At 41.9% G+C, this 24,069-nt stretch overlaps 2 protein-coding genes across 2 annotated transcripts in view; both read right to left on the reverse strand.

The window, feature by feature from the left end:
* Positions 1–3,410, reverse strand: part of KCTD8 (potassium channel tetramerization domain containing 8) — an 84,358-nt gene extending 80,948 nt beyond the window's left edge. Inside the window, exon 1 of the mRNA XM_061583990.1 lies at positions 1,517–3,410. Coding sequence (XP_061439974.1) covers positions 1,517–2,390 — 874 coding nt within the window. The 5' untranslated portion in view covers positions 2,391–3,410. The remainder of the gene's footprint in view (positions 1–1,516) is intronic.
* A 1,988-nt stretch (positions 3,411–5,398) lies between these two features.
* The window catches only part of YIPF7 (Yip1 domain family member 7), an 83,256-nt gene continuing 64,585 nt past the window's right edge, over positions 5,399–24,069 (reverse strand). The window contains exon 9 of the mRNA XM_061584234.1: positions 5,399–8,251. The gene's annotated coding sequence lies outside the window, so the exon portion shown is untranslated. The remainder of the gene's footprint in view (positions 8,252–24,069) is intronic.

The following is a 24,069-nucleotide window of genomic DNA, read 5'->3' on the forward strand; positions in this document are numbered from 1 at the left end:
GGTGGAATCTGTTTACTTAGTAGTTAATGAGAACGGAAGGAAATGTAGTGATAAAATATTAAAAACCCTTCCTTACTTCTAGCATTGCTTACTTTAATCTTGTGCAAAGCTTCACCTGTGAAACCTTCAAAGTCAAACAGCATCACTCTTCAAACCTTTCTTTTAAAAGGAGGGTTTCTGAAAAAGGAAGTGTACGTTGGTAAGGGGTGAGGGGGAGCACCAAACTTTTTACATTGAAAAATATTACAACCTTAAAATATCAAAACCCATTCTCCAATTTCAAAATACTCACAATTACAACAAGCCAAAAAGTAATAGCGGTTAGTGACTATATGCCCCACAGTAGGTTTCAACTTGTTCTTCTTGCATTAAGTTCTTGGTGCAAAATAAAACAAACAAAAACACCTCACATTATATGAAGAAAAGTTGTTGGTGTCCAAAATACATGGATTGTGTTCCAGTTCACACATGTATATTCACACACTCCTCAACTCTGGCACCAAATAATGAAATACACCACCACAGATGGAAGCTTTCAAATCACCCAATGTCACATTAAAGAATACTTTTCAATGAAAACAGTCCACGTATTGGCTGTCAGTGATCACAACTGGCGAGCTAGTGGGTGATGAATACATGAATGGAATAACAGCTTATTAGGAGGTGTTAACCTTATCTGGGAAGACCCCCCAAGTCATTTTTGCCCTCCTACAGTTTTTCATATGTATAAATGATAACAAATTTGATAGGAATTTGTTTAAAAAGAGTATTGAATGTGTTGGCAAAGACTATGTTCTGTTTCAACCAACAATACACATTAGAAATGAATGCTTTGTTCATACACACACTTAAATTTCAAAAGGAGAAAAATACATGGTATACTTGGCATAGTGGCAATTGGTGGATAACTTATAACTTATTTAGCTGCTTTCTGCACAGAGAGGTTGCCAAATTTCTCTCCCTCTGCAGTGTGCAAAAGCTTAAATGGATTTCACAAGACAAGTTTTTTTTCAATGAGTCATTTATATGCATAAGTGCCTGCGGCATTGGACAAATTAGTGCAGACTTCTAAAAGAGGCTAAAACAATAGACAATTTTATTGTTTGAAACAATAAAATAAACAAAATAGCAAGTGGCACTATAACCTCCCTATCCAAGCAGTGCTAGGGGTCAAGGCTCCTAGACTTCATATCCACTGGCTTACAGGATTTCCAGAGGCATTTGGTTGACCACTGAGTGCTGAAGGGGTCTATAAGGCCATCAAGTCCAACCCCCTGCTCAATGCAGGGCTGCAAGGCTTCCCATGTTCTTATGCCCTAGGACCTAGAAGATGGATGGGGCACTCTGTATACTTTAGAGGCACTTTGCACCTAGAGGCAGTTCGCACCTGGTTATTTCCACATCTCATTGCTGGGCCTTTAAAAGGGGGTAAAGATCATGCGTGAGCCCTTTCAGAAGTTAACTTTCCCATATCCCTAGGTAGAAAACTAGATAAAAGCGGGAAGGGGGGGCTTACTGTAGAAGATGTATTCGGTATAGCTGCTCCAGATCTTGTCCTCCCTGTACTGGTTGATGAAGGCTGCGGTGCCGGTGGAATTACAAGCCACCATGTGGAAACCAGCTTCCGAGAGGCGGTCGAAGGCCTGCTCCAGGTAAGTGAACTTCAGGTAGAAACGGGAAGTGTATTTCTCAGGCGGACGGTCCGGGTCGCGGCTCTCGTTGAGCGTCTCACCGAAGATCTCCTTGGCCAAGGCGATCCTGCCACACACCATGATCCTGGCCACGCGGCGGAACTTGGCGTCGGTTTGGTTATCCCGCACCGTGGTGTAGGAGCCCCGGTAACCCACGGTGATGAAGCCGGCGCGCTTTTCGCCGGCGCGCTGGTGAGGCAGCAGGAGATCGCCGCTGCCAGGCGAGTTGCCGTCCTCCAGGTCGCTCTGGCAGCCCTCGTCGTTGAGCGAGCTCTGCTTGGTGACCTTGGGCGAGAGCAGCTTGACCAGCTCGCCCAGCTGGAAGTACTCGGCCTCGCGCAGGAGGCGCTCTTTCTCCGGGAAGTGTTCGGGCAGAGCCAGCTGCTTGTCCCGCAAATAATCCAGCACGTACCTGAAGAGGAAGCCGTCGCGGTCGATGAAAAAGCGCGCCCGGCTGTCCCGGGGCAGCTCCCGCGTGGCGTTCCGGCCAGGCGAAAACATGTGTGCCAAGGTGCTGTCCGGCACGCTCAGCAGCGTCGAGTGCTTGGTCACGTACACCTGCCCGCCCACGTTCAGCTCCACCACCTCTGGAAAAGCGCAGCCCCCCGCCGCAGCCGGCGAAGAGCAGGAAGACACCATGTCGCTGATGGGCAGGATGGTGGCAGTGCCGCCGGGGCCGCCGCCGTCCTTCAAGGCCATGGCTGATGCGGCAGCAGCAGCTGCTGGCGGCAACCCGAGGCCACTTTGACTCAGCTAGCCTCGGTCCCAGCTACGCACACAGCGGGACGGGACAGCAGCAGCAGGCGCTACCTCCACGCGCACCACTCAGCAAGTGCCTTCGGACGCGGCGGCTACCACAGCAGCGGCAGCAGCGGCAGCAGCAGCGGCGGGCTCGCCCAACCCACTCACCTTCCCTCCCTTGCCACGTGCGCGCTCTCCTCTCCGCGCTTGACCGGCCGGGCGGCTTCTTCTCAGTGCACCATCGCGAAAAAGGCACACTGTGACACAATTCTCACATCACAGAGAAACTCCTCTCTCACAGCCACAACCTCTTTCTTTATGCGCCTCATGCAATTCTTTCTCATAAAAAGGGTTTGTCGAGCGCCCCTCCGCTTATCCCGTCTTTTCTTCCCCACAGTTTTTTTTTCCTCTCGAGCGGGTTTCCCGCCTTACGCTGGTCGACTGTCTTCGAGGAGCCTCCTTATTAACACCTTCCCCTCAAGGGAGATCCCGTTTCATTGAGCACTCAAGGGATGGGAGCACCCCGTTTACTCCCTGACCTACTACTTAGAGGTCTCGAATTCCCCCTTCTTTCTCCAGGCGCCTTTCTTACGTTTTCTCCTCAAGAGTGATTCCCTTACTTCTTGACATTCCCCCGCCTCGGGCTCTCCTCCCAAGAAAATGCCCTCTGGTTAGCGTCTCGCCTCCGGAGCGCACCCTCTGAGGAGAATTCGACTCCCGCTCCTCAGTCTTCTGCCGTTAGCTAAATGCACCAGGGCTGTGGTGCAGCGGCGTGTCAGAAACAGCGCCTTTCGGACCAAGCAGCAGCAGCAGCAGCAATAGCAGCAGCCCAAGAGGACAAAAGCGGCTACTGATGCGGCAACGGCGTTGTTCTGCCTCAGCCCAACCGATCAACTCCCAAGCCACCGCGGCAGCAGCAGCAGCAACAGCAGCAGCAACTCGAGAAAGCCGCGCTGACGTCAAGCCAAGCCAGCAAAATGAAAAGAAGCGGCTGGGACCTTGAGAACAGCTGTCGCTTTTTTAAAGGGGGAGGCGGCGCTGGGGCAGCCGCTGTTAATTACCGGGTTGGCAAACGGGGTACTGGGGAGTGGAGGAGGAGGAAGAGGCGGAGGGGGTGTTGTTGTAGGCTGCAAGCCAATACACACTCACCTGGGAGTAAGTCCCATTGAACCCAATGGAACTTACTTCTGAGTAAACATGTATTGGATTGCAGCCTTGTTTCAATCCTCCCCCCTCTTCTTTTTATTAGAGATGCAGAACAATTATTAAACAAGGGCCATTAACACAAGAATGAATTTTTTATATGCAACAATGTGAATAATGCTCCTTTTTATCTTTCTTTGGTTGTGTGTTATGTATTGTTTTATACTGTTCTGATATTTGTATGGCAAAGAAGAAACAAAATGTATTTTTAAAAAGCGATAAAGCAGAATTACATTAGGGACGCCCCCCTCCAAAAAAGGAGGGATCGGGCCAATAAACTGGGCCAAGGAGGGTTCTCCTGGGCCATTCGCACAACATAAATCTCAACATGCTTACTTGGAAATATAAGGCCCGCTGAGCTCCATGGAAGTAGGAATTCTAGTGCTTAGGATTGCAATCCTTCACGTGCATGCACACACAGCTTTTTACCCCAGACAATGTTCCAGGAACATTTTAAGGAACTGGGCGTCCTTCCCCCCCCCCATTCAAATAGCCTGCAGGAGGAAGCCTCTCTGTGTACAAACCCTGACATTTGGATTGAGGCAAAAGTGGTTCAAACAAAAAAGGGGCGGCACGGCCTTGCAGATGCATTTATACAAGTTACTAGTCTAGCAAAATTCTTACTAGACTGCCCACCCACCAGTAAATACATGAATTAAAAATAAAATTAAAATTAAAAACTGCTGCTTATGATCCACATCCTGCGGTAGCAGAAGTCTTACAAAAAAAAAGAACAAAGATACAGAGAACCAGACATCACAGTGTACAGGGGGAGATATTTTGTTAAGAAGTTTTTCAAAAAGATTGGTGGTTCGTAAGAACCCTAAGGATTATAGTGTAATGTGTCCCTACGTTCTGCTGTTCTTTTAAATTTCACTAAAATTTCATACTTCTAGTCATTGTTCCAGCGGCTTCCAAACTGAATTTGTGTTCTTGATTAAATTTTGAGTCCACTTGTGTCCACTGGTTGTCCAAAAGCTACGATTGTCCATTTGCACACAACTATTACTTAAAAACTTGGAGCCAGTGTTTGCACTATGGGGATAAACAGCAGATGAGGGAAATGTTTCAGGTCAATTACTGGCAAAGGAAACGTTGGTCCTCTGATGCAAATAGCTATCTCTTCCTTGCCCTTTGCAAGGGACGTTTTCTTACTCAAGGCTGAGGTTTGCTCCTTAAAGATGCTGGGTACAGGGAATTCTTCCCGCACACTCCTGAGTTATCTGCAGGTACCCTTTCCTCCCCTGTAATCACCAGTTGCATGAATTGTTGTCGCTAGTTTGGGGGAGGAAATTCCATTCAGTTATGGGTTGGAAATCTGGACTGAAATTTAAGCATTAATATCTACTTCAGCTACAATGGAATTTGGCAGTGTCTGAGAGATGACAATGATGATGATCTCATGGAAGGACATCTGAGGAGCGATGTGCAAACTATAAACTCCTCTTTGCTAAAGTGATAATATTAGGCCTATAAATATTAGAATTTGATCCTCAGACAGCAAATATATAAGCTTGTAAGTGTAACCCCCGCATGCATGCATGTTCCCCTTTATACATGCATCTTAGGAGTCTGACTCAAAAGTAGCCTTATGCTTAATTGTTATGATGAACAAATTGGTATATAAATTTGAAGGATCATAACTAGCTGGTGCATGAGAACTGAGTGACTGAAGATGAATGCACTGTGTTCAAGACAGTCATTTACAGAATTGTATACAGTTGCAACATGAAACCAAGAAGGATGTAGATATAGCTAATTTTAATTTATGAAAGAACAATTAAGGCATAGGATAAATCTAATGCAATGATAACTGTGAAACACTCCCTTAGCCCTGGGCTTCCTGAAAATTCAACATACAGCATTTTCAATTCCTGGGGAAACAATGGATGACTAGCTATAATTTCCACAGTGGCAGAACAATCTTCAACCAGATGAACTCTTCCTTGACACAACATTACTAATACTTCACAATGTTTAGGATGCTCCACTTTACAACAGATAGTTTCATGGAAAATGGTTGCTGGTATTAAACTGTTGTTTGAACATGTCAAGGAGAATTGTGTGTGGAATGGGCACACCAACTTTCATTCCAATATTTATCTTCAAAAGAGAAATCATTTTACAGTGACTTTTACACACACACACAAAATACTGGGAGGTCTGTAGGGTGGGGTCAGGCTTGTGTTTAATTATATTGCCATTAAATCATAAAAATACATAGTAAGTTGCTGCCCTGGGCTCTTGCTGGGAGGAAGGGCGGGATATAAACCAAATTTGTTGTTGTTATGTGCCTCCAAGTCGACTATGACTTATGGCGACCCTATGAATCAGCGACCTCCAAGAGCATCTGTCATGAACCACCTTGTTCAGATCTTGTATGTTCAGGTCTACCCCCATTTCTTATAAAGCATTCCATAGTTTTTCATGATCTATACAGTCAAAGGCTTTGCTGTAATCTATAAAGCACAGGGTGATTTTTTTCTGAAATTCCTTGGTCCATTCCGTTATCCAACATATGTTTGTGATATGATCTCTGCTGCCTCTTCCCTTTCTAAATCCAGCTTGGATGTCTGGCATTTCTTGCTCCATATATGGTAAGAGCCTTTGTTGTAGAATCTTGAGCATTACTTTACTTGCATGGGTTTTAAGGCAATAGTTTGATAATTACTGCATTCCCTGGGATCCCCTTTCTTTGGAATTGGGATGTATATGGAACGCTTCCAGTCTGTGGGCCATTGTTTAGTTTTCCATATTGGTTGACAAATTTTTGTCAAAATTTGGACAGATTCAGTCTCAGTAACTTGAAGCAACTCTGTTGGTATGCCATCTGTTCCTGGTGATTTGTTTCTTCCAAGTATTTTAAGATCAGCTTTCACCTCACATTCTGAAATTTCTGGTTCATCATACGGTTCCTCTGTGAATGAATCTGTCATCCTGGCATCTCTTTTGTAGAGTTTTTCAGTGTATTGCTTCCATTTTCCTTTTATTTCATCTCGGTCCATCAGTGTGTTCTCCTGTTGATTATTCAACATCCCTACTCTTGGTTTAAATTTCCCTTTCATTTCTCTAATCTTTTGGAACAGTGCTCTTGTTCTACCCTTTTTGTTGTCCTCTTCTATTTCTATACAGTAACTATTGTAATAGTTCTCTTTGTCCCTACGTACTAGTCGCTGTATAGTTGCATTTAGAGTTCTGACCGTGTTCCTATCTCCTTTTGCTTTTGCTTTCCTTCTCTCTTTAACCATTTTAAGAGTTTCTTCAGTCATCCATTGAGGTCTTTCTCTCTTTTTAACTAGAGGTATTGTCTTTTTGCATTCGTCCCTGATAACATTTCTGAGTTCATTCCATAGTTCTTCTGGTTCTCTGTCAACTAGGTTTAAAGCCTCAAATCTGTTCCTTATTTGATCTTTATATGCTTCTGGGATGTTATTTAAATTGTATTTTGGCATTATGAGTGCTTTGTTGTTCTTCTTTAGCTTTACTCTGATTTTTGATACAACCATGTTGTGTACTGCAGTCTGCTCCTGGTCTTGTTTTCACAGAAAGTATGGAACTTCTCCATCTTCTGCTACCAATTATATAATCAATTTGATTCCTATATTGACCATTTGGTGATGTCCATGTGTACAGTCGTCTTTTCGGTTGCTGAAAAAATGTGTTCGCAAGAAACAAATCATTGGCTTCACAAAATTCAGTAAGTCTTTCCCCTTCTTCATTTCTGTCTCCTAGGCCCCATTTCCCCACAATTCCTAATTCTTCTCTGTTCCCTACTTTTGCATTCCAATCCCCCATGATTATCAGCATATCTTGTTATGGTGTGTGATCAATTTCTTCCTGTACTTCTGCGTAAAATCTCTCCAATTCCTCTTCTTCTGCATTTGCCGTTGCAGCATAGACTTGGATGATGGTTATGTTGATAGGTTTCCCATTAAATCTCATTGATATCCCCACGCAGACCTTGCATTGTAGCTCCTAATTGCTCTTGCTAAATCACTTCTCAATATTAAAGCAACCCCATTTCTTCCTAATTTCTCATTTCCTGCATAAAATATTTTGTAGTTGCCTGATTGAAAATGTCTCATTCCCCTCCATTTTAGTTCACTCACACCAAGTATTGTAATGTTGATGTGTTCCATTTCTTGCTTGACAATTTCTAACTTTCCCTGGTTCATGCTTCTCACATTCCATGTTCCTATTGTGTGCATCGTACAACTCTGGACTCTCCTTTCTCATCTGTGCACATCAGCCTCTGGGCTTCCTTTCAGGTTTGACCCAACTGCGTCATTAGTCACAGCGCTACTTGTCCTTGTCCTTTGTTCTTCCCCAGTAGCTCAGTGAGTGCCTTCTGACCTGGGGGTCTCATCTTCCAGCACTATCTCATGTTGCATTTTGGATACTCTGTTCATAGGGTTTTCATAGTAAGAGATATTCAGAGGTGGTTTACCATTGCCTTCCTCTGAGTTTGGATGCATCTTAGTCTGGTGTCTCAGCTTTGACCATTCCGCCTTGGGTGCCCCTGCTAGGAGTCTAGCTCCTTGGTCTAGACTCCTGACGGCATTGCTCTTAGCTTCTTCAACACTCTCAAACCCCCTCACCATGTTAAGGTGTGCATCCTAGAGGGGGATAAATCAAATAAATAAATAAAGTTTTACTAGTATTTTTCAATGTTCATCATCAGTTTATTTCAAGGGAAAGTTCTGCATTAACATGTTTTACAACTTTCCTGGCCAAAAGGAATGATTGACCTGATATTCAAACTTTAAATGAAAAGTTGTATCCTAAACTTTACATCAACTTTCATTCTCATAGTTCTTTCATCAAGGGAGATAACCCACTACAGTATCTTCTGCATTTTCCTACCCTTCTTTGAAACATGGATGTGGAGGTTAAGCTGGAGTTGGAATGTCAAACCAAAACTATGTTGTAAAACTACAAATCAAATTTTATGGTGATATCACACTACTTATGTAGGATACTGCATTACTGTGTGCTTTTATGTCTTTGCTGGCCCCTTTGGGGAGAAAAAGCTAATACTTGCAATGTAGAACCATTGCTGTCAGAAAACTTAACTTCCAGTTTATTTGGATTTTGCATATAGTAGAACTTCTAACCTTGATGGCTTCCAAGTATCAACATACCACTTTTAGAAATCTTTTCTTTCCTTAAAAAAATTGTTCAAGATTTAACCCTATATTTCTTCCACAGGGCTATACTTGCAAGATCTATTATCACATCTTTACTCAGCGCATAGTTAAACTATGGAATTTGCTCCCACAAGATGCAGTAATGGCCACCAGCTTGGACGGCTTTAAAAGAAGATTAGACAAATTCATGGAGGACAGGGCTATCAATGGCTACTAGCCATGATGGCTGTGCTCTGCCACCCTAGTCAGAGGCAGCATGCTTCTGAAAACCAGTTGCCGGAAGCCTCAGGAGGGGAGAGTATTCTTGCACTCGGGTCCTGCTTGCGGGCTTCCCCCAGGCACCTGGTTGGCCACTGTGAGAACAGGATGCTGGACTAGATGGGCCACTGGCCTGATCCAGCAGGCTCTTCTTATGTTCTTATGTTCTTATGTTCACATCTTCTGCAAAGCTGCACTCTATAGCTCTCCCAGCCATCTATCTGCCTTAATGCAGATGTACCTCTGGGTGCACTGCATTTACACCTACACTCTTAAGCAGAAGTAACTTACTCTTTTCTGTACTCTCCACCTTCCATACATATATATATAATACCATATATATATAATACCTTCAGCTAATTTCTAGCACTGGCTATAATGCCATTAAATTACCTCTCTCCATGTATTCACACATATGTAAAGGTGCTTCCAGACATGGGCTTAATGTCACAAGTTGGTAGTTGGCAACAGTTTTTGTTGTTGTTTTTTTAAAAAAATTCAATGCCAACAACATCATTTGAATGCCATGGAAAACTTGCATGCCTCAGGAGCACAAATCTCACAACAAGCCCCCGTCTAGAAGCACCTTAAGACACAAGCAAAAGACGCTTTACTCTCTACCTCATTTATTCATCTGACCTCTGTTTGCTTCCTGGTTCACACATAAGCGGTACGCAAGAGACTGCTTCATGGTGAAAGCTTAAGTGTTGCTGGTAGGAAGAGCTCACTGACACCATTATTAAGAATGATATCTATTAGCGCTGTCCAGAAGAATGTGTTCTCCCTCCCTCCCTCCCCCCCCCTCTCTCTCACACACACACACAGTGTAAAAAACAGGTGTTAAAAACACAAATAGTTTTGCCCAGTTCCAGTGACACATGAAAAGGAATAGTAAGCAGCAATTACTTTTCTCCTAGTCATAACACTGCAGTGAAATAACTTAATCAGAATGTAAAACTAGTACATCTTTACCTTGGAAGGTGCTGCATTTAAAAGCAGCAGTTCTTCCAAATGCATCATAAGGATAAATTAATGTTAGCACTGCATTACATGAATAAGGTTAAAGGTGACAAGCTCTACAGAGCAGCTTAATAAGCTAACATATGCAAATGCAGAATTCAGAGGTATCTTTCTCATAATTATGTAAATATAACATTACTATCTAGTCTGTGGTTGCCAATGAGGAAATGGTGATATTAGAAACGAGAGGAAAAGGCCATATAGAGAAATTTGCAAGAGGTGATTTATCTATTGGTCAGTTTAGCTCAGTATTAACTGGACACTGTGCTTCAGAGCCTCAGGCATAAGTCTTTCCTGAACCCTGTTTCCTGATATCCTTTTAACTCAGTGATGGGAAACCTGTCACCGTCCAGAGGTTGTTGGACTCCAACTCCCATCAGTCCCACCCAGCATTGCCAGTGGTCAGGGATGATGGCAGTTGTAGCCCTGCAACATCTGGAGGACCACAGATTCCCCACTCCCTCTCCGCTTTAACGGGAGATGCCAGAGACCAAACCTGAGACCTTCTGTTTACAAAGCAGGTGCCCTTCCCTGGGATCAACAACCCTAGTCTAAGAAACAGGAGAAAGAAGACACTTTGCCTTTTAGCTTCATAAGGGGAGGACCATAAGCCAATCTTGATATGTAGAACATTCCAGCTTCGATCCCCAGCATCTTAAGTTAACAGAATCACATGGCAGGTGATGAGAAAATTTTTTGCCCGAGATCTGGAAGAGCTGCTACTAATCAGAGTAGATAATGATGGACTAGATGGACAAATCATCTGACCTGGTAGTATAAGGCAGATTCTTGTACAATACTGAAGCAAATCCACTATCACAAATTTCTCTGTTCGGTCTTTCTTTTCACATCTGATAGAAAATAAAATAGTAGATGGCTAGGCTGGATTGTGACCACAGCAGCAGACCCTCTCTATACTTTACCTTCTTCACAAATTAGAGGGCACATCTGCATATTGGCCTAAACAAATAGGCTTTAAAACCACATGATCCATACATCAGGAAAAATGGTTGGAAAGAACCTATACTAATATGATCACTGAGAGGACTTTGAGCACATGAACAGGGGTGGATCTGCTGTCAAGGTCACAGTATTTTCCTTCAAGTATTCATTGATGTCTGCAACAGGTTCAGTGACTGAAAGATAAACAAATGATGTTTATTTCTTATCCCAATATATTATCTAGATTTTAAAAGGTCTTAGAATGTGCTGCCAACTTAAGAGTTAATGCAGATCACTAGGGTTTTTTTTTTAAATCAAGTGACATTTGTCACTATAATGATGTGAGGTTCATAGGGGAAAAAACAGTGGGAAACCAGTCATAGGTGAGGACGAAAATATGCTAGAAACACTGCCAATCCTCCAACCACACACTATGTGTATGTGTTTTGAATGACTTCTTTGATTCTTGCCAACCCTTCAAAGTTTGGCATATTTAGTGTGGGGAAATGTATTTTTAGAATCTACATAAATCAATGAGCAGCTCAGAATTTTTCTGCACTATAAGATCACTTCAATTTTAGAAAGCTAACTCATTTTATGATAAATAAGGCTGCTTACCTATGTACTGGCATAGTAAGACATTTTCAAGGATCCTCAAATCTTTATGGAGTGGTATCTCTATGAATATATACATAAAAATAATGAAAATATAAAAGAGCTTGCAAAAATACATTAAAAGGAAATGCAGTGTTAAAGTGAAAACGTGCCATATAATGGATTAATAAGAGATTTATAAACATTAATATCTAAGCTTTATAACAGAACTCTGCTCAAATGCTACATAAAAATGAAAAGGAATTGGAGATTTATTATAAAAGGAATAGTGAGGTATTATGGTTACAACTTAAAACTTGCTAGAAGATTACATAAATTGGACTATTAAACAATAAAGGGTATATGCTAGATTAGACTTCAGCATTAGATATGGGTAGTAGGTATAAAAATTCCTTTGCATTTGAACTGAGTGGACTAAAGATGATATCAATCACAATATTGATTTCATTTACTGAAATAATAGATTATTATTATTAATATAACAATGACAACAACACTTTAGAATATGCAAAGCAAATTACGTACATTATCTCAGTAATGATGCTTTGGAGGTGGGAAATAACATATGAATGAGGTGGATGTGAAATAATGTTACAAATGAGGTCAGAACAGCAAGAAAAACCCAAAGTCTAGTTGGCAAAAGCTGTGGGTAACAATCCTCAATGCCAAGTGGCAAAGATGTCATCTGGCAATAGGAATCAGAGAAGAGCCAGATAAATTTAGTAAACTACAGAAAACAAGAAAGGAAAAGAAAGGCAAATTATATAAAAAATTAGATTTTAATGGCTGAAGGTATAATAGGAAAACTATTAAGGGAAGCATAGCCAATTCAAAGCATCAAATCAATTGCTTCATGGATGAAGCAGGCAGACAATTCACACATGACCTTAAGGACCAGCACCTCTCGTGTTGGATTGGGTGCAGATAGGAATCCTCTCTGTGGTTCCTGTTGCTGGTGCCACCTGAGTTAAGCATTGTTGCTCCCTCCTGTCTGCTCCTTACACACAGATCTGAATTACCACATTCCTTAGCAGAAAGTGGAGAGGTGAGCCATCCTCCTTTCCAGAACAAACTCTCTGCCCATTCCCTAGCCATTGGTCCTTGTGGGCCAGCTATGGAAAAAAATCAACTGATCTCCCTGACAAAGCCAGAACTATTAAGAACTCCAAAGCTCTGACCAGATGTTCCTCAGGAACCCGTGCTGAAAGAGAACCCGCTCACGGAAATCTTAGTGTTGGAAGGGATCCACAGAGGTCACCCAGATCAACCAACTCTAAACTTACAGCACTCTGTAAATTGATATTTGGTGAAAATGCACTGCAATTGCACGGTTTAAAGCTTTAACACCTGACTGTCAGGAAATGCTTTTCTAGAAGATGTTGCAGCCAAGCATGTGGAGACCAGTCCTTAATACAGCAAACCAACCATACATGTTCAGAGGCATCCATGAAATTGTACAGCTGTGCAGTGCTACAAACAGCATGTGAGCACCAACTTTGATTATATCTTGGGCCTAACCATGTGAGTAAGCATTAGATTTCTTGCTCTTTGCTAGGAAAGACAGTAGAGAAAGTGATAATTGCTAATTCTGTAACAGGCTGAATTTGAAAGGGATTTCATAGCACAGAAGCATTTTGTATCCTGCTTTCTTCAAAGAGAACAGCTGAACTGTGAAATGAGTGCATAAATGAAAAAGACATATGAAAAGGTCAGAGGTGTCACAGTAGTAATGGGAGTATTTCTTAACCTGGTGATGGATGTGTGGGCATTAAGTGGCAAGAACGAAGCTGGCTTCGTGTGGCTGCACACAGATATGGCACAGAGCTGCATTTCATCTCAGGTTCCCTCATAATCTGAGCAAGAATAATTGTCAAGTGAGTGACAAATCCTACTAACAAAACATATGCAAGGAGGGCAGAATATAGAGATTCTTTTGGTCTGAGATTTAGATGAGGCAAATATATTTAAGACAGAAGGTTCACAATTAAAAGGCAGCTTGATGCAAGCATCCCAGTCAAATGGGAGGATGAATATCATGTGGGGGGAATCCAGTTGAAGACAATGTTGGTAAATGGCTATAAATAAACTAAACTCCAAACTACATGTAGGCCTGGGTGCAACTTGTTGCAGAGAGTGTGGATTGCACTGGTGGACGGAAGTGGACAGACATCTCATTAACGTTCACAAGACAAGCAGCATCGTTTTATTACAACAAACTGTCAATTGCAGCAGTTTCTATTTTGATGCTATTTTACACATACATGAAAAAAAATACTGCTTCTCCTTACTTACCACTACTATATGAACTGGTGATGTCTGCCCATTATGCCCATTACAAAAATAATTATGTTTTGTGGCAATGCAGCAAAGGACACTACTTTTTGAAGGTAAAAGGAGGGACCCACTTTATTCACTGTTCATTACTTGGCATATTTGTTTGGCTTTCTCTTATATGTTATATAAAAACAGCCCCTGAGTGCTGCTGCCAGAAGGGGGATGACAATGCTTATTTGTACTGCAGTGTATTCTTCCATATCCATTGCTAATTATAACTTCTTTCCATTGCTATACTTGCTTTTGTGCCTGTGTGTGTGACTGTGTGGACTGTACACTTGTAGTAGGTGCCAGCATGTCAGACCATATATTAATCATTGGCCTCGCATTGGCCATATGCAGGCGGGCAGGCATCATGGCCCCCAGCCCCCAGGTAATGATGTATGATTGATAATGAGTCTGAAAATACTACGTAAATTTCTCTGCAAAGTAAAAAAAGGAGAGAGATCATATCACAAGCACACAGCTAAAACTGAAAAAGGGGAAACAGTGGACGACTTTCATTGAAATAGGGGTTGGCGGTTGGATTTGTGCTCGTGTGTGTGTGACTGTGTCAATTAGTCAACTTGACTCTTGTCTTGCAGCACCTTTTTTATCATTACAAATTTTAAAACATTAATTTAAAAGTGATTAAATTGCAGCAGCTTGAGCTCAACTCTTAGTCCAAATAAGGTCAAGGAAGGGACAGTGGCCCAGACATAAGGTGTGTGTATGAGTGTGCGAGCACACACTATGGGGTGGTCCTTCAACATATGGGGTGGTCATTATGAAATTGACAACTGAGTAGATGATGATGCAAAACGCAATGCAGCAAGCAGGCAAGCGAAGAAAAAAACAAATCCCTAGTTCTTCACATTCGCTGGGTAATTTTTTTTTTTACTTTTTAAAGACAGATTAAAATTTAACAGGAAAAAAGTTAAAATAAGCAGTGGTTGTTGACTTTTCAACAGTAAAAATAAAAAGTACTGCAAATCAACAAGAATAGTAAAAGGGGGATCATTAAGCAGCATATCAGCTGGCCTGAGGCAAGAGACAGACTCAGTGGGCGATTATCTGCCTAGTTTATATGTAAATAGGAAAAAACCCATGTGAAACATCATAAGCATTTTCATTTTAAAAAATCACGGGTTTTTTTTTGCAAAAATATCAGCGGATTGGCAGGTGTGAAAGCAAACGGGAACAAAAAAGGGCAGATCAGGAAAGAAAGACGATTCTTGGCATCCAAATGAATTGGAACTAGGCAGCAAATCCCATCCCTAATTGGTGAAGGGAGAAGCATGGGAGGGAGGGAGGGATTGTTTGGGGACACCTTGGAAGAGAGAAGCAGAAATGGACCAGATGTAATGTGGCCGTTCTGTAATTAAACCTCCCATAAAAAAGGAAAAGCAGCCATAGTGGGCTCCAAATTTGACTAGAACTGCAACAATTGTCACTTTCTCAATCAAAATCACCTTTAACATTATTGCAAATCCTGAAGAGGAAAATATATTTGTGCCTGTATTCTTCCTCACTCCTGGTGCAAAGGGCACCAAAAATCTTAAGGAAAGCCATGTTGGGTAGAAGCACATTCACTGTTCTGCCAGTTCCAGTGCATCTCCACCTCTCTCTTCTGAAAACGGGGCACAGGATTCTAGTCAAATCCCACCCCTTTTCTTACTGTAAAACCTGGTCAGAGCAGCTTGAGTGCTTTTTTTTTTTTTTTTTTACAAAATTCAGCTTCAAAGAGATTTTGCAAGTGATTGGCAGATCAACCCATTCCTCCTTCAGGTATGGCTAATTGAAAAAGTTTGCTCTGGCAACTAATGTGTTCACAGCTGTAGTTTGGACTGCAGTGTGGATGTTTTTATATGAATGACAAACATTACAATAGAGGCTTCACATATATTTGTGAAGAGCGTTAGGTTAAAGAGATTAATGCCTCTCCATGTTACTTTTAGTTTCAGCTCAAAAATGTTAGACCTTAAAACCGATTCCCAAAAGGTTACAGTGCACACAATTTTTTTTTTAAAAATAGAATAAGTGCATGTTTCATTGCTTCAAAGGATGAGTGACCTGATGGAGAATGCCTGTATAGCCAAGGCCACACACCATATTAAAGGGGGGATGTATCTGAAGCTGTTTTTAAAAAGTGCTGTAGAAGCACAAAGGATACAGATATTGAGAGAAAGCAGGAAAAAGAAGCTTTTCAGGGTCTTCTGATTACTTGCTGCCACATATTGACTGAAATACAAAAGGAATATTCAGAAAAGAAAGGGGAGTGAATTCACAAGAGAGACACAAATGAAAATCTCACCTGCAAAAACATTCTAGCTTTGTACAAATCAACTGTGCCGGAAGAGTTTGAAATAATCACTGCTGCATATCTCCTTTGGCAAAATAGGGATTGTTGACTGATCCCCTGAGTGAAATGCATACCAAGGTGATGTGGGAACAAGGAACACGTTTTAAACTGCTCTTAAGTCCACAAATGCTTTGATATTATTGTGAAAGACACAATCACAAATATGCACACATGCACATCATAGGCCTAGAATGCAAACCACTGTTAAGTTAGTGTCACGATTTTGTCAAAGTGAAACATTTTTTGCAGCATGCTTATAAATATGTTACAGAGCAATCCTAACTAAAGAAAACTGGCATAAATGACACCAGTGTATATTGCGCCTATTCCAAACTCCATCCAGGAAGAATGTGAAAGAACTGCATTTCTATCATCCTTTTGCGAGCCTTTTTTCTGCCAGGTTGCTAGGACATGTGACTGAGCTGAAAGGGGTTTAGAGTAGGTGTAAATCTTTCCTTGCCCTGTCCCACCCCTACCATGCCCATAGAAAGTCCATTTGGGGTTTTTTATGCAGACTTAAGTTCTGCCAGCTGAGCTCCAGCTCAGCCAAGATGAAGGACTTATGCCAGCATATCTCAAGCTCGGCCAGAATGAGGGACTTCCATCAATATAGCCTCAACTGAACCAGGTAAGCCCCAGATCTGCCACATCCAAACTCTCTCGTCCCAACAGGTCTTGAGTTTGGATCATGCTGTTAGAAAAATAAGTCCTACACTCAAGAAGGGCCAGATTCTGGTAAAGTGTGCTTCAGATTGCAGCCTCAGAAATAAGTCCTATTGAGTTCAGTGGGACTTCTTGATTTACTTACTTACATCACTTTGTATGCCACCCAATTAACAATGTCCTCTGGGCAGTTAATAGGGTTGCCAGGCTCAGGGCCTGAGAATGATTCTGTATCATTAAGAGAAGAGAAAATTCAGCCAAGTGCAGGGTTTCTTGCAACTGTGTAATGGGGAAAACCACAAGGTGAAATTCTCCCTTCCCCCTGCACAACTTTTAAAGATACAGAAGACCTCTTGGTTGCCGGGCCCAGCCTCCAAGAGGTCTTCTGTATCTTTAAAAGTTGTGCAGGGGGAAGGGAGAATTTCACCTTGTGGTTTTTCCCATTACACTGTTGCAAGAACCCTGCACTTGGCTGAATTTTCTTTTCTCTTAAAGATACAGAATCATTCTCAGGCCCTGAGCCTGGCAACCCTAGCAGTTAATGATAAAAGCTTTAAAAAAAACCCATAAGAACCATCAACAAGAACTCTACAAACAGGCAGAATAAAACCAACCACAGTAAAACCAACTAAAACCAACAATAGTAAAACATACATGAATGTGGCAGAGCAAAAACCCCATGCTGAAAAACTTTCAATGATCTTAAAATGTTGGGGGGGGGCATTGTTCACCAGTGCTGAAAGACCACAGCTGAGTAAGCATGCATAAGACTGCACTCTTACTCCACCTTTCCATACTTACAGCACAATCCAAACCCAAATCCTCTAGGATGAGACAGCTTGGACTTTTCTGGCTAAACTGGGGCACGCTGGGTGTAAGTCCCTCACCCTAGCTCAGCCAGAAATATGCCAGCATAAGTCCCTTGCCACAGCACAGCCAGGCCTCAGCAGTGGGACGTAAACCAGGGTAACTTATGCTAAGTTGCAAAAAGGGGCATTTTGGGGTGTGGCAAGGGCAGGACAGGGCAAGGAGAGTTATCCGTTTCAAACCCTTTTCAGCTTGTTCAAGTAACGTAGCAACCTGGTGGAACTTAGACAGCACAAAGGGTGGTATAAGTCAAATTTCTCCAGAACAGAGTTTGTAATAGGCGTAATTTACACTGGTGTAATTTATGCTGGCTTTCTATAGTTAGGATTACTCTGTTACATGCTTAAGATGACTACTATCAATCAAAATAAAAAACACACGCAAGAGCAACAACCTATGAACCTGAGTCTTCAAGGAAAGTGTTACTCTATCCAAGAGAGGCTAAACCTCTGGGACTCAAAGGTATTGAATGAGGTACATTAGTCATAGTTTGCTTCTCAGGTTTTTTTCTTTTAATTTTTCATCTGCATTTCGGAAATAAGGACATTGTTTCAATGGTCTTTTACAAATATGTTCTCACACTGAAGTGATTTGTCTAAGAAGGGCTGCATCTGAATTCAAATGAGGAAGTTATGATTCACTTTTAAGAGATCCTTTGGTAGCACTGAATAGTCTGATTAGAGATGTATCATTATGGTATATTATAGCATCCGGGGTCTTTTATGATCCAGAGTTCAGACAGCCAACAGCATTTGTCTTTTGTGACATTGGGAAGCTGATTTTGGTGCCAACCTCGGTCATCATGCAAAGATTGGGAATTAAAGGCCTCGTTTTCATTTGTAATAAACAACCCAGCTGGGAGTGCAGCTGCTTAAGAAGAAGGAAACAATCAGGCTTCCTTTTACCTGGAAGGCTCTCATTATACAGCCACCTAGACAGTCTCTCAAAACAGAAAATAAACAAGCTTGAGCTAAACTGAGAAATAGCCCTGAACCCTAGAAGCTGTGGCATCTGAAACAGCTTTGAATGGGGGACACTTTATACACTGATATCAACCCAAAGATCTGCTAAATGAAACTGAAGTAATGAGTTTCCAGGGATATGTAATCTGAGAGTCCTACCTGACCCACTTTGCCTGAACTCTTCATCCAGAGCTGTCTTAAAAAGCCATTCCTTCACATGGACAACACACTACATCTGCACAAAACAAAAGAAGGAAGGCTTCCATACAATTACCTGCAACTGCTACATTGAGCGCAAGCCCAGGAGAACACGTAGCAAAGGGCACACTGGCTACACAGTAAAAATTCTTTCCTTAACAAGTGTAAATGAGGTGATAAATTAGTGAAGCACTTTTTAAGATAGGAGGAAAATGGGCTCTTCAAATATTAATCTATACAGTTATGACAATTGGCAATTTGCTGTGAAAACTCTGTTACAATATGAACTTGGCTAAGATGTAGATGTTATTATTAAAATAAAAGTGTTCCTGCCCATAACAAACACTAAGATTTTCACTGGGTTGGATCCAGACTTAAAGTGCAATCCAATACATGTCTTTTCAGAAGTAAGCTCCATTGGGTTTAATGGGACTTACTCCCAGGTAAGTATGTATTGGATTGCTAAGCCATACTTACGGCAGATTCACTGAAATCAATTTAAGCTAGAACTTAAGTTAGAACTTTAGTCATTTGAAATCAAAGGGTTTTAAGTTGGATTTTGATGGTTCTACTCTAAGAATGACTAAAGGCAGTTGCAACCCACCACCTGACAATCTAGGAGTAAGCAAATGGCTGATTGCTTTTGCTGTCGTTCATTATGAGGAGCTGATTCATGACTACAGTTCAGTCCTGCAACAGTGTGTGACTCATCAAGCAAAATGCACACCCCCAAACCCTGTTAGGAGGCTTGGCAATGTTATTTTTGCAGTTTGAGGCAGGCAGTGAAGCTCGTGATCTGACCTGCATTTGACACGATGGGTTGCAGGTCTGCTATGGTATAATGTGGGGATCTAGTCATATTTTAATGATAAAGAGAGAGATAGTATTGTATAGTGGCTAGAATCTAAGGCCAGTTCTTGGGAAACTATTGTACAAATGTGTCTGACAGGGGACTTATACCACCTCATGATAGGTCTCTCAATACGTTAACTATAATAATATATTTCAATGCCTATGTTGACCACTATGTTATGTTTCCAAAAAACATTTCCCTTTTTCCCTTCTGCAGTCCCCCCCAAAAAAACTATTTAGTTTTTGTTTGTTTTCTTTTGTTCTCACAGCTGTTTGATCCAAGAACTCATGGTGCGAAAAACTAGCGACACATTTCACACATTACATTAAACACATGTTTTCTTACAAGGGAGTGTGCAATGTGTGAAGCAATCTTCATTGTCACCTTTAAAAAGTTGCATTACTCAACCCAGTCTATGTTTTCTCTCGGTTTGCACATAGCTTTGTTCAAGGCCAAGGACCTTTGAGAAACTATTGCCCAATGAAGGGGGCAACACGTGGATCTTTTGTCTAGGAAGTAGGCAGATTCAGATTCATGTGCATTCAAATATGTATCTTGCTTTAAAGTACCTTCAGGATAGGTATCTATGAGGTATCTGCTGGTAGGAAGGAGGATCAAGCAGAGTTGTAAGAATGAACCAGAAGTTCAGAATTACAGACAAGGCATCAGGACCATGGATAGTGCACCGAGAAGCTGCATGAAGGGCTATGGACTACAATTTCCAGTCCTGGTCAAGCGTTACTGAGATCTGAAATATTGCTGGTATATTAGTGGTATCACTCTGCTCCCGAGTCACCCACCTGAGTGACATGATCTCTTGGTGTGCTTTTTGGTGAGGGTGAGATGCCAGGAGGTGCAGATGTTTCTGAGAGGAGTCACTGGCGTCAGAGAATAACAGAAGTGGGGCACACTTCTAGGGCGAGGTGGAATGTCTAGGATAGCCTTCTCCAACCTGGTGCCCTTCAGATGCTTTGGATTACAACTCCATCAGGCCCAACCACATGAACATTGATCAGAGATGACAAGAGTCATAATCCAACAATATCTGGAGACCACCAGGTTGGAAAATGCTGCATTAGGGTAGTTTCAGCTGTTCTTTGGCAGAGAAATCCATGGAAGAGTCTTTTTCAGTCTTCTTAGGATGGCTCATGAGCCGCAGGCTCTGTGGTCATCTCAGGCTCATCCTTGTTCTCCAAAAGCAGCTTCCCAATACCACATCTGTGTCCTCCTCACCTTTTTTTAAAAAAAAAATGCATGTCATTTTCACTCTAACTTTATTCTCCATTTATTTTCATTATTTGGCACACTTTTCACTCTTGTTTTAAATGTGAAAAGAGTTTTACCAAAGAAGCTCAGTTCATGGAGAAGCCATTTTAAAAACACAAAATTGCAAGGGTTGCTATTTGGCCTGGTCCCTACTGTGTAATTTACTTAGCCTAACATCCATCTATAGACAAAAATTAAGAAGTAGCTAAGAGCGGTGTGTTGCAGATGGTGCTTGTGATGGAAGTGGATCCTGACACTATCCCAATGCCCCCTATTCCATTGTTTCCAATATTTAAGCTCTGCACATTGGAATGCTAGAGAGGCAACCTGAGCTGTGTATAAGATAGAATAATGTGGAACTGCATAGTAACACTTGCCAGAAAGTCTTGAAACTGGCAGCTTCTCAGTAAAAGCTCCATTTAAAATTTGCAATCAATGACTCAATAACTTGCATAATATTTTCTGAAAGGAAACATGTTGCCTGCCAGCATTTTGCCTGAGGTTGAAAGGATTGCTTCTCGTCTTTACCAGTTTGCTTTTTCAGCTCAGAAAAAAAAAAGATTGACCTAATTCATAGTGATTGGAAGACTGGGGAAAGACGGAAGGAAATCAAAAGCATTCTGTACAGAGGTTCAGCTGTGGTCCTGTTGACACTGTATAGTTGCAGGGAAGGTTGCTTCATAATTGTGGTATAAATGATAATGCTACGAAGCGATGGTTGTTATAGAAGTAGGAAGGCATGACAAGTCTGCTCAATGTGAACTAAATAAGAAATAAACTTATTGGATTGTATTCTACTAAGTCCTACTTAGAGTAGGTCCACTGAAATTAATGAACCTAAGTTAATCATGTCTATTAACTTCAATGGGTCTCCTCTGAGTAGGACTAGCATTGAATGCCACCCATTAAATCAAAACATTTGAGTGTTTACTCAAGGCCAAAATCACACAGGGTGGATCCATCATTGTCATTGGAAGCTCAAGTGGCCTCAGTGGCTTGGAGTGTTTATTTCCAACTGCAGCTGGCTTCCAGCTATGGCCTCTTCTGGACAGAGATGATCTGGCCACTGTAATCCATGCACTGGTGACTTCCAGATTGGATTATTGCACAGTCTACTTGGAGCTGCTGTTGACAGGCTGACAACGAACCTATAAACCTGAGAGACACTCCACTCCAATATGGCCTATATGGTTTTAAAAATGGCTTTTGTTTGGAGGCTGCTCGAGACCCGATGGGACAAGTAGCTGAAAGAGTTAATTTTGTCATCTCATCTGAGAGGATGTTGCCAGTCATATGCATTGGATATGAATGGCCTTTGGCAATCCAATCAATGCAATCTCAAAAGCAATTGTAAAAGGGCTCGGTCCTGGGCCCAGTGCTCTTCAACATTGTTATTAACGACTTGGATGAGGAGGTACAGAGCATGCTTATCAAATTTGCAGATGATACAAAATTGGGGGGCATACCTAATACCGTGGAAGACAGAAACAAAATTCAAAGGGACCTTGATAGGCTGGAGCATTGGGCTGAAAACAACAGAATGAAATTCAACAAGGATAAATACAAAGTTCTACACTTAGGAAAAAGAAACCAAATGCAGTTATAAGATGGGGGATACTTGGCTCAGCAATACAACATGTGAGAAGGATCTTGGAATTATCATTGATCACAAGCTAAATATGAGCCAACAGTGCAATGTGGCTGCAAAAAAGGCAAATGCTATATTAGGCTGCATTAACAGAAGTATAGTTTCCAAATAGCATGAAGTATTAGTTCCCCTCTATTCAGCACTGGTTAGGCCTCATCTTGAATACTGTGTCCAGTTCTGGTCTCCACACTTCAAGAAGGATGCAGACAAACTGGAACAGGTTCAGAGGAGGGCAATAAGGATGATCAGGGGACTGGAAACAAAGCCCTTTGTGGAGAGACTGAAAGAACTGGGCATGTTTAGCCTGAAGAAGAGAAGACCGAGCGGAGATATGATAGCACTCTTCAAGTACATGAAAGGTTGTCACATAGAGACCAGGATCTCTTCTCAATCGTCCCAGAGTGCAGGACACGGAATAATGGGCTCAAGTTGCAGGAAGCCAGATTTTGACTGGACATCAGGAAAAACTTCCTAACTGTTAGAGCCATACGACAATGGAACCAATTACCTAGAGAGGTAGTGGGCTCTCCAACACTGGAGGCATACAAGAGGCAGCTGGACAGCCATCTGTCAGGAAAGCTTTGCTTTGGATTCCTGCTTTGAGCAGGGGGTTGGACTTGATGGTGTTATAGGCCCCTTCCAACTCTACTATTCTATGATTCTATGATTCTAAGTTTGGCCCTCAGGAGAAAAGCCCATTGTTCAAATCTGTATCTTATCAAGCTAGCTGAAAAGCGAATGCCACCACCTGTCTTCACAAAAAAAAAAAAGCCCATCACCCTGACCATACAACTCACAATTGGTATGGAAATTAAGGAAGGACACCTGCCTGATCCAATCACTTCTGCATTCTCCTTTGAGGCTTTTGTCCAGAAAGATAGAAAAACTGGACTCCTAGAGCCATTTTTTGTTTTGGGTTCTAGGTTCTGGTTACCCAGTTCCACAATGAAATCACCTGCTGAATTGCTGTTCTGGTCACCCACTTCTACTGCTGAATATCACTCTACCTGAAATTGCCTGCTGGATCACTTAGCCAGCCAGAACCCAGAGATCTGACTCTCCCCTGCTCTTCCTTCACTATCTCTGGACCTCTGGGAAAAAAGCGACTAATAAATATTATAAATAAATAAATAAAAATTATTATTATTAGTAGTAGTGGTAGTAGCAGTATTCACATATCTGCACTGTCTTTCCTGGAAGTTGGGACAATGCTGGTGAGGGAAGAAGCCCCTCAAGTCTTCGCATATGTTTTTGGGCTACTGGTATTGCCTCAGCCATGTGGGAAGGAGTCACATGGCAGCTACTCTCACATAGGGAGGT

Source organism: Rhineura floridana, chromosome 9, assembly GCF_030035675.1.
Source record: "Rhineura floridana isolate rRhiFlo1 chromosome 9, rRhiFlo1.hap2, whole genome shotgun sequence".
NCBI lineage: Eukaryota > Metazoa > Chordata > Lepidosauria > Squamata > Rhineuridae > Rhineura > Rhineura floridana.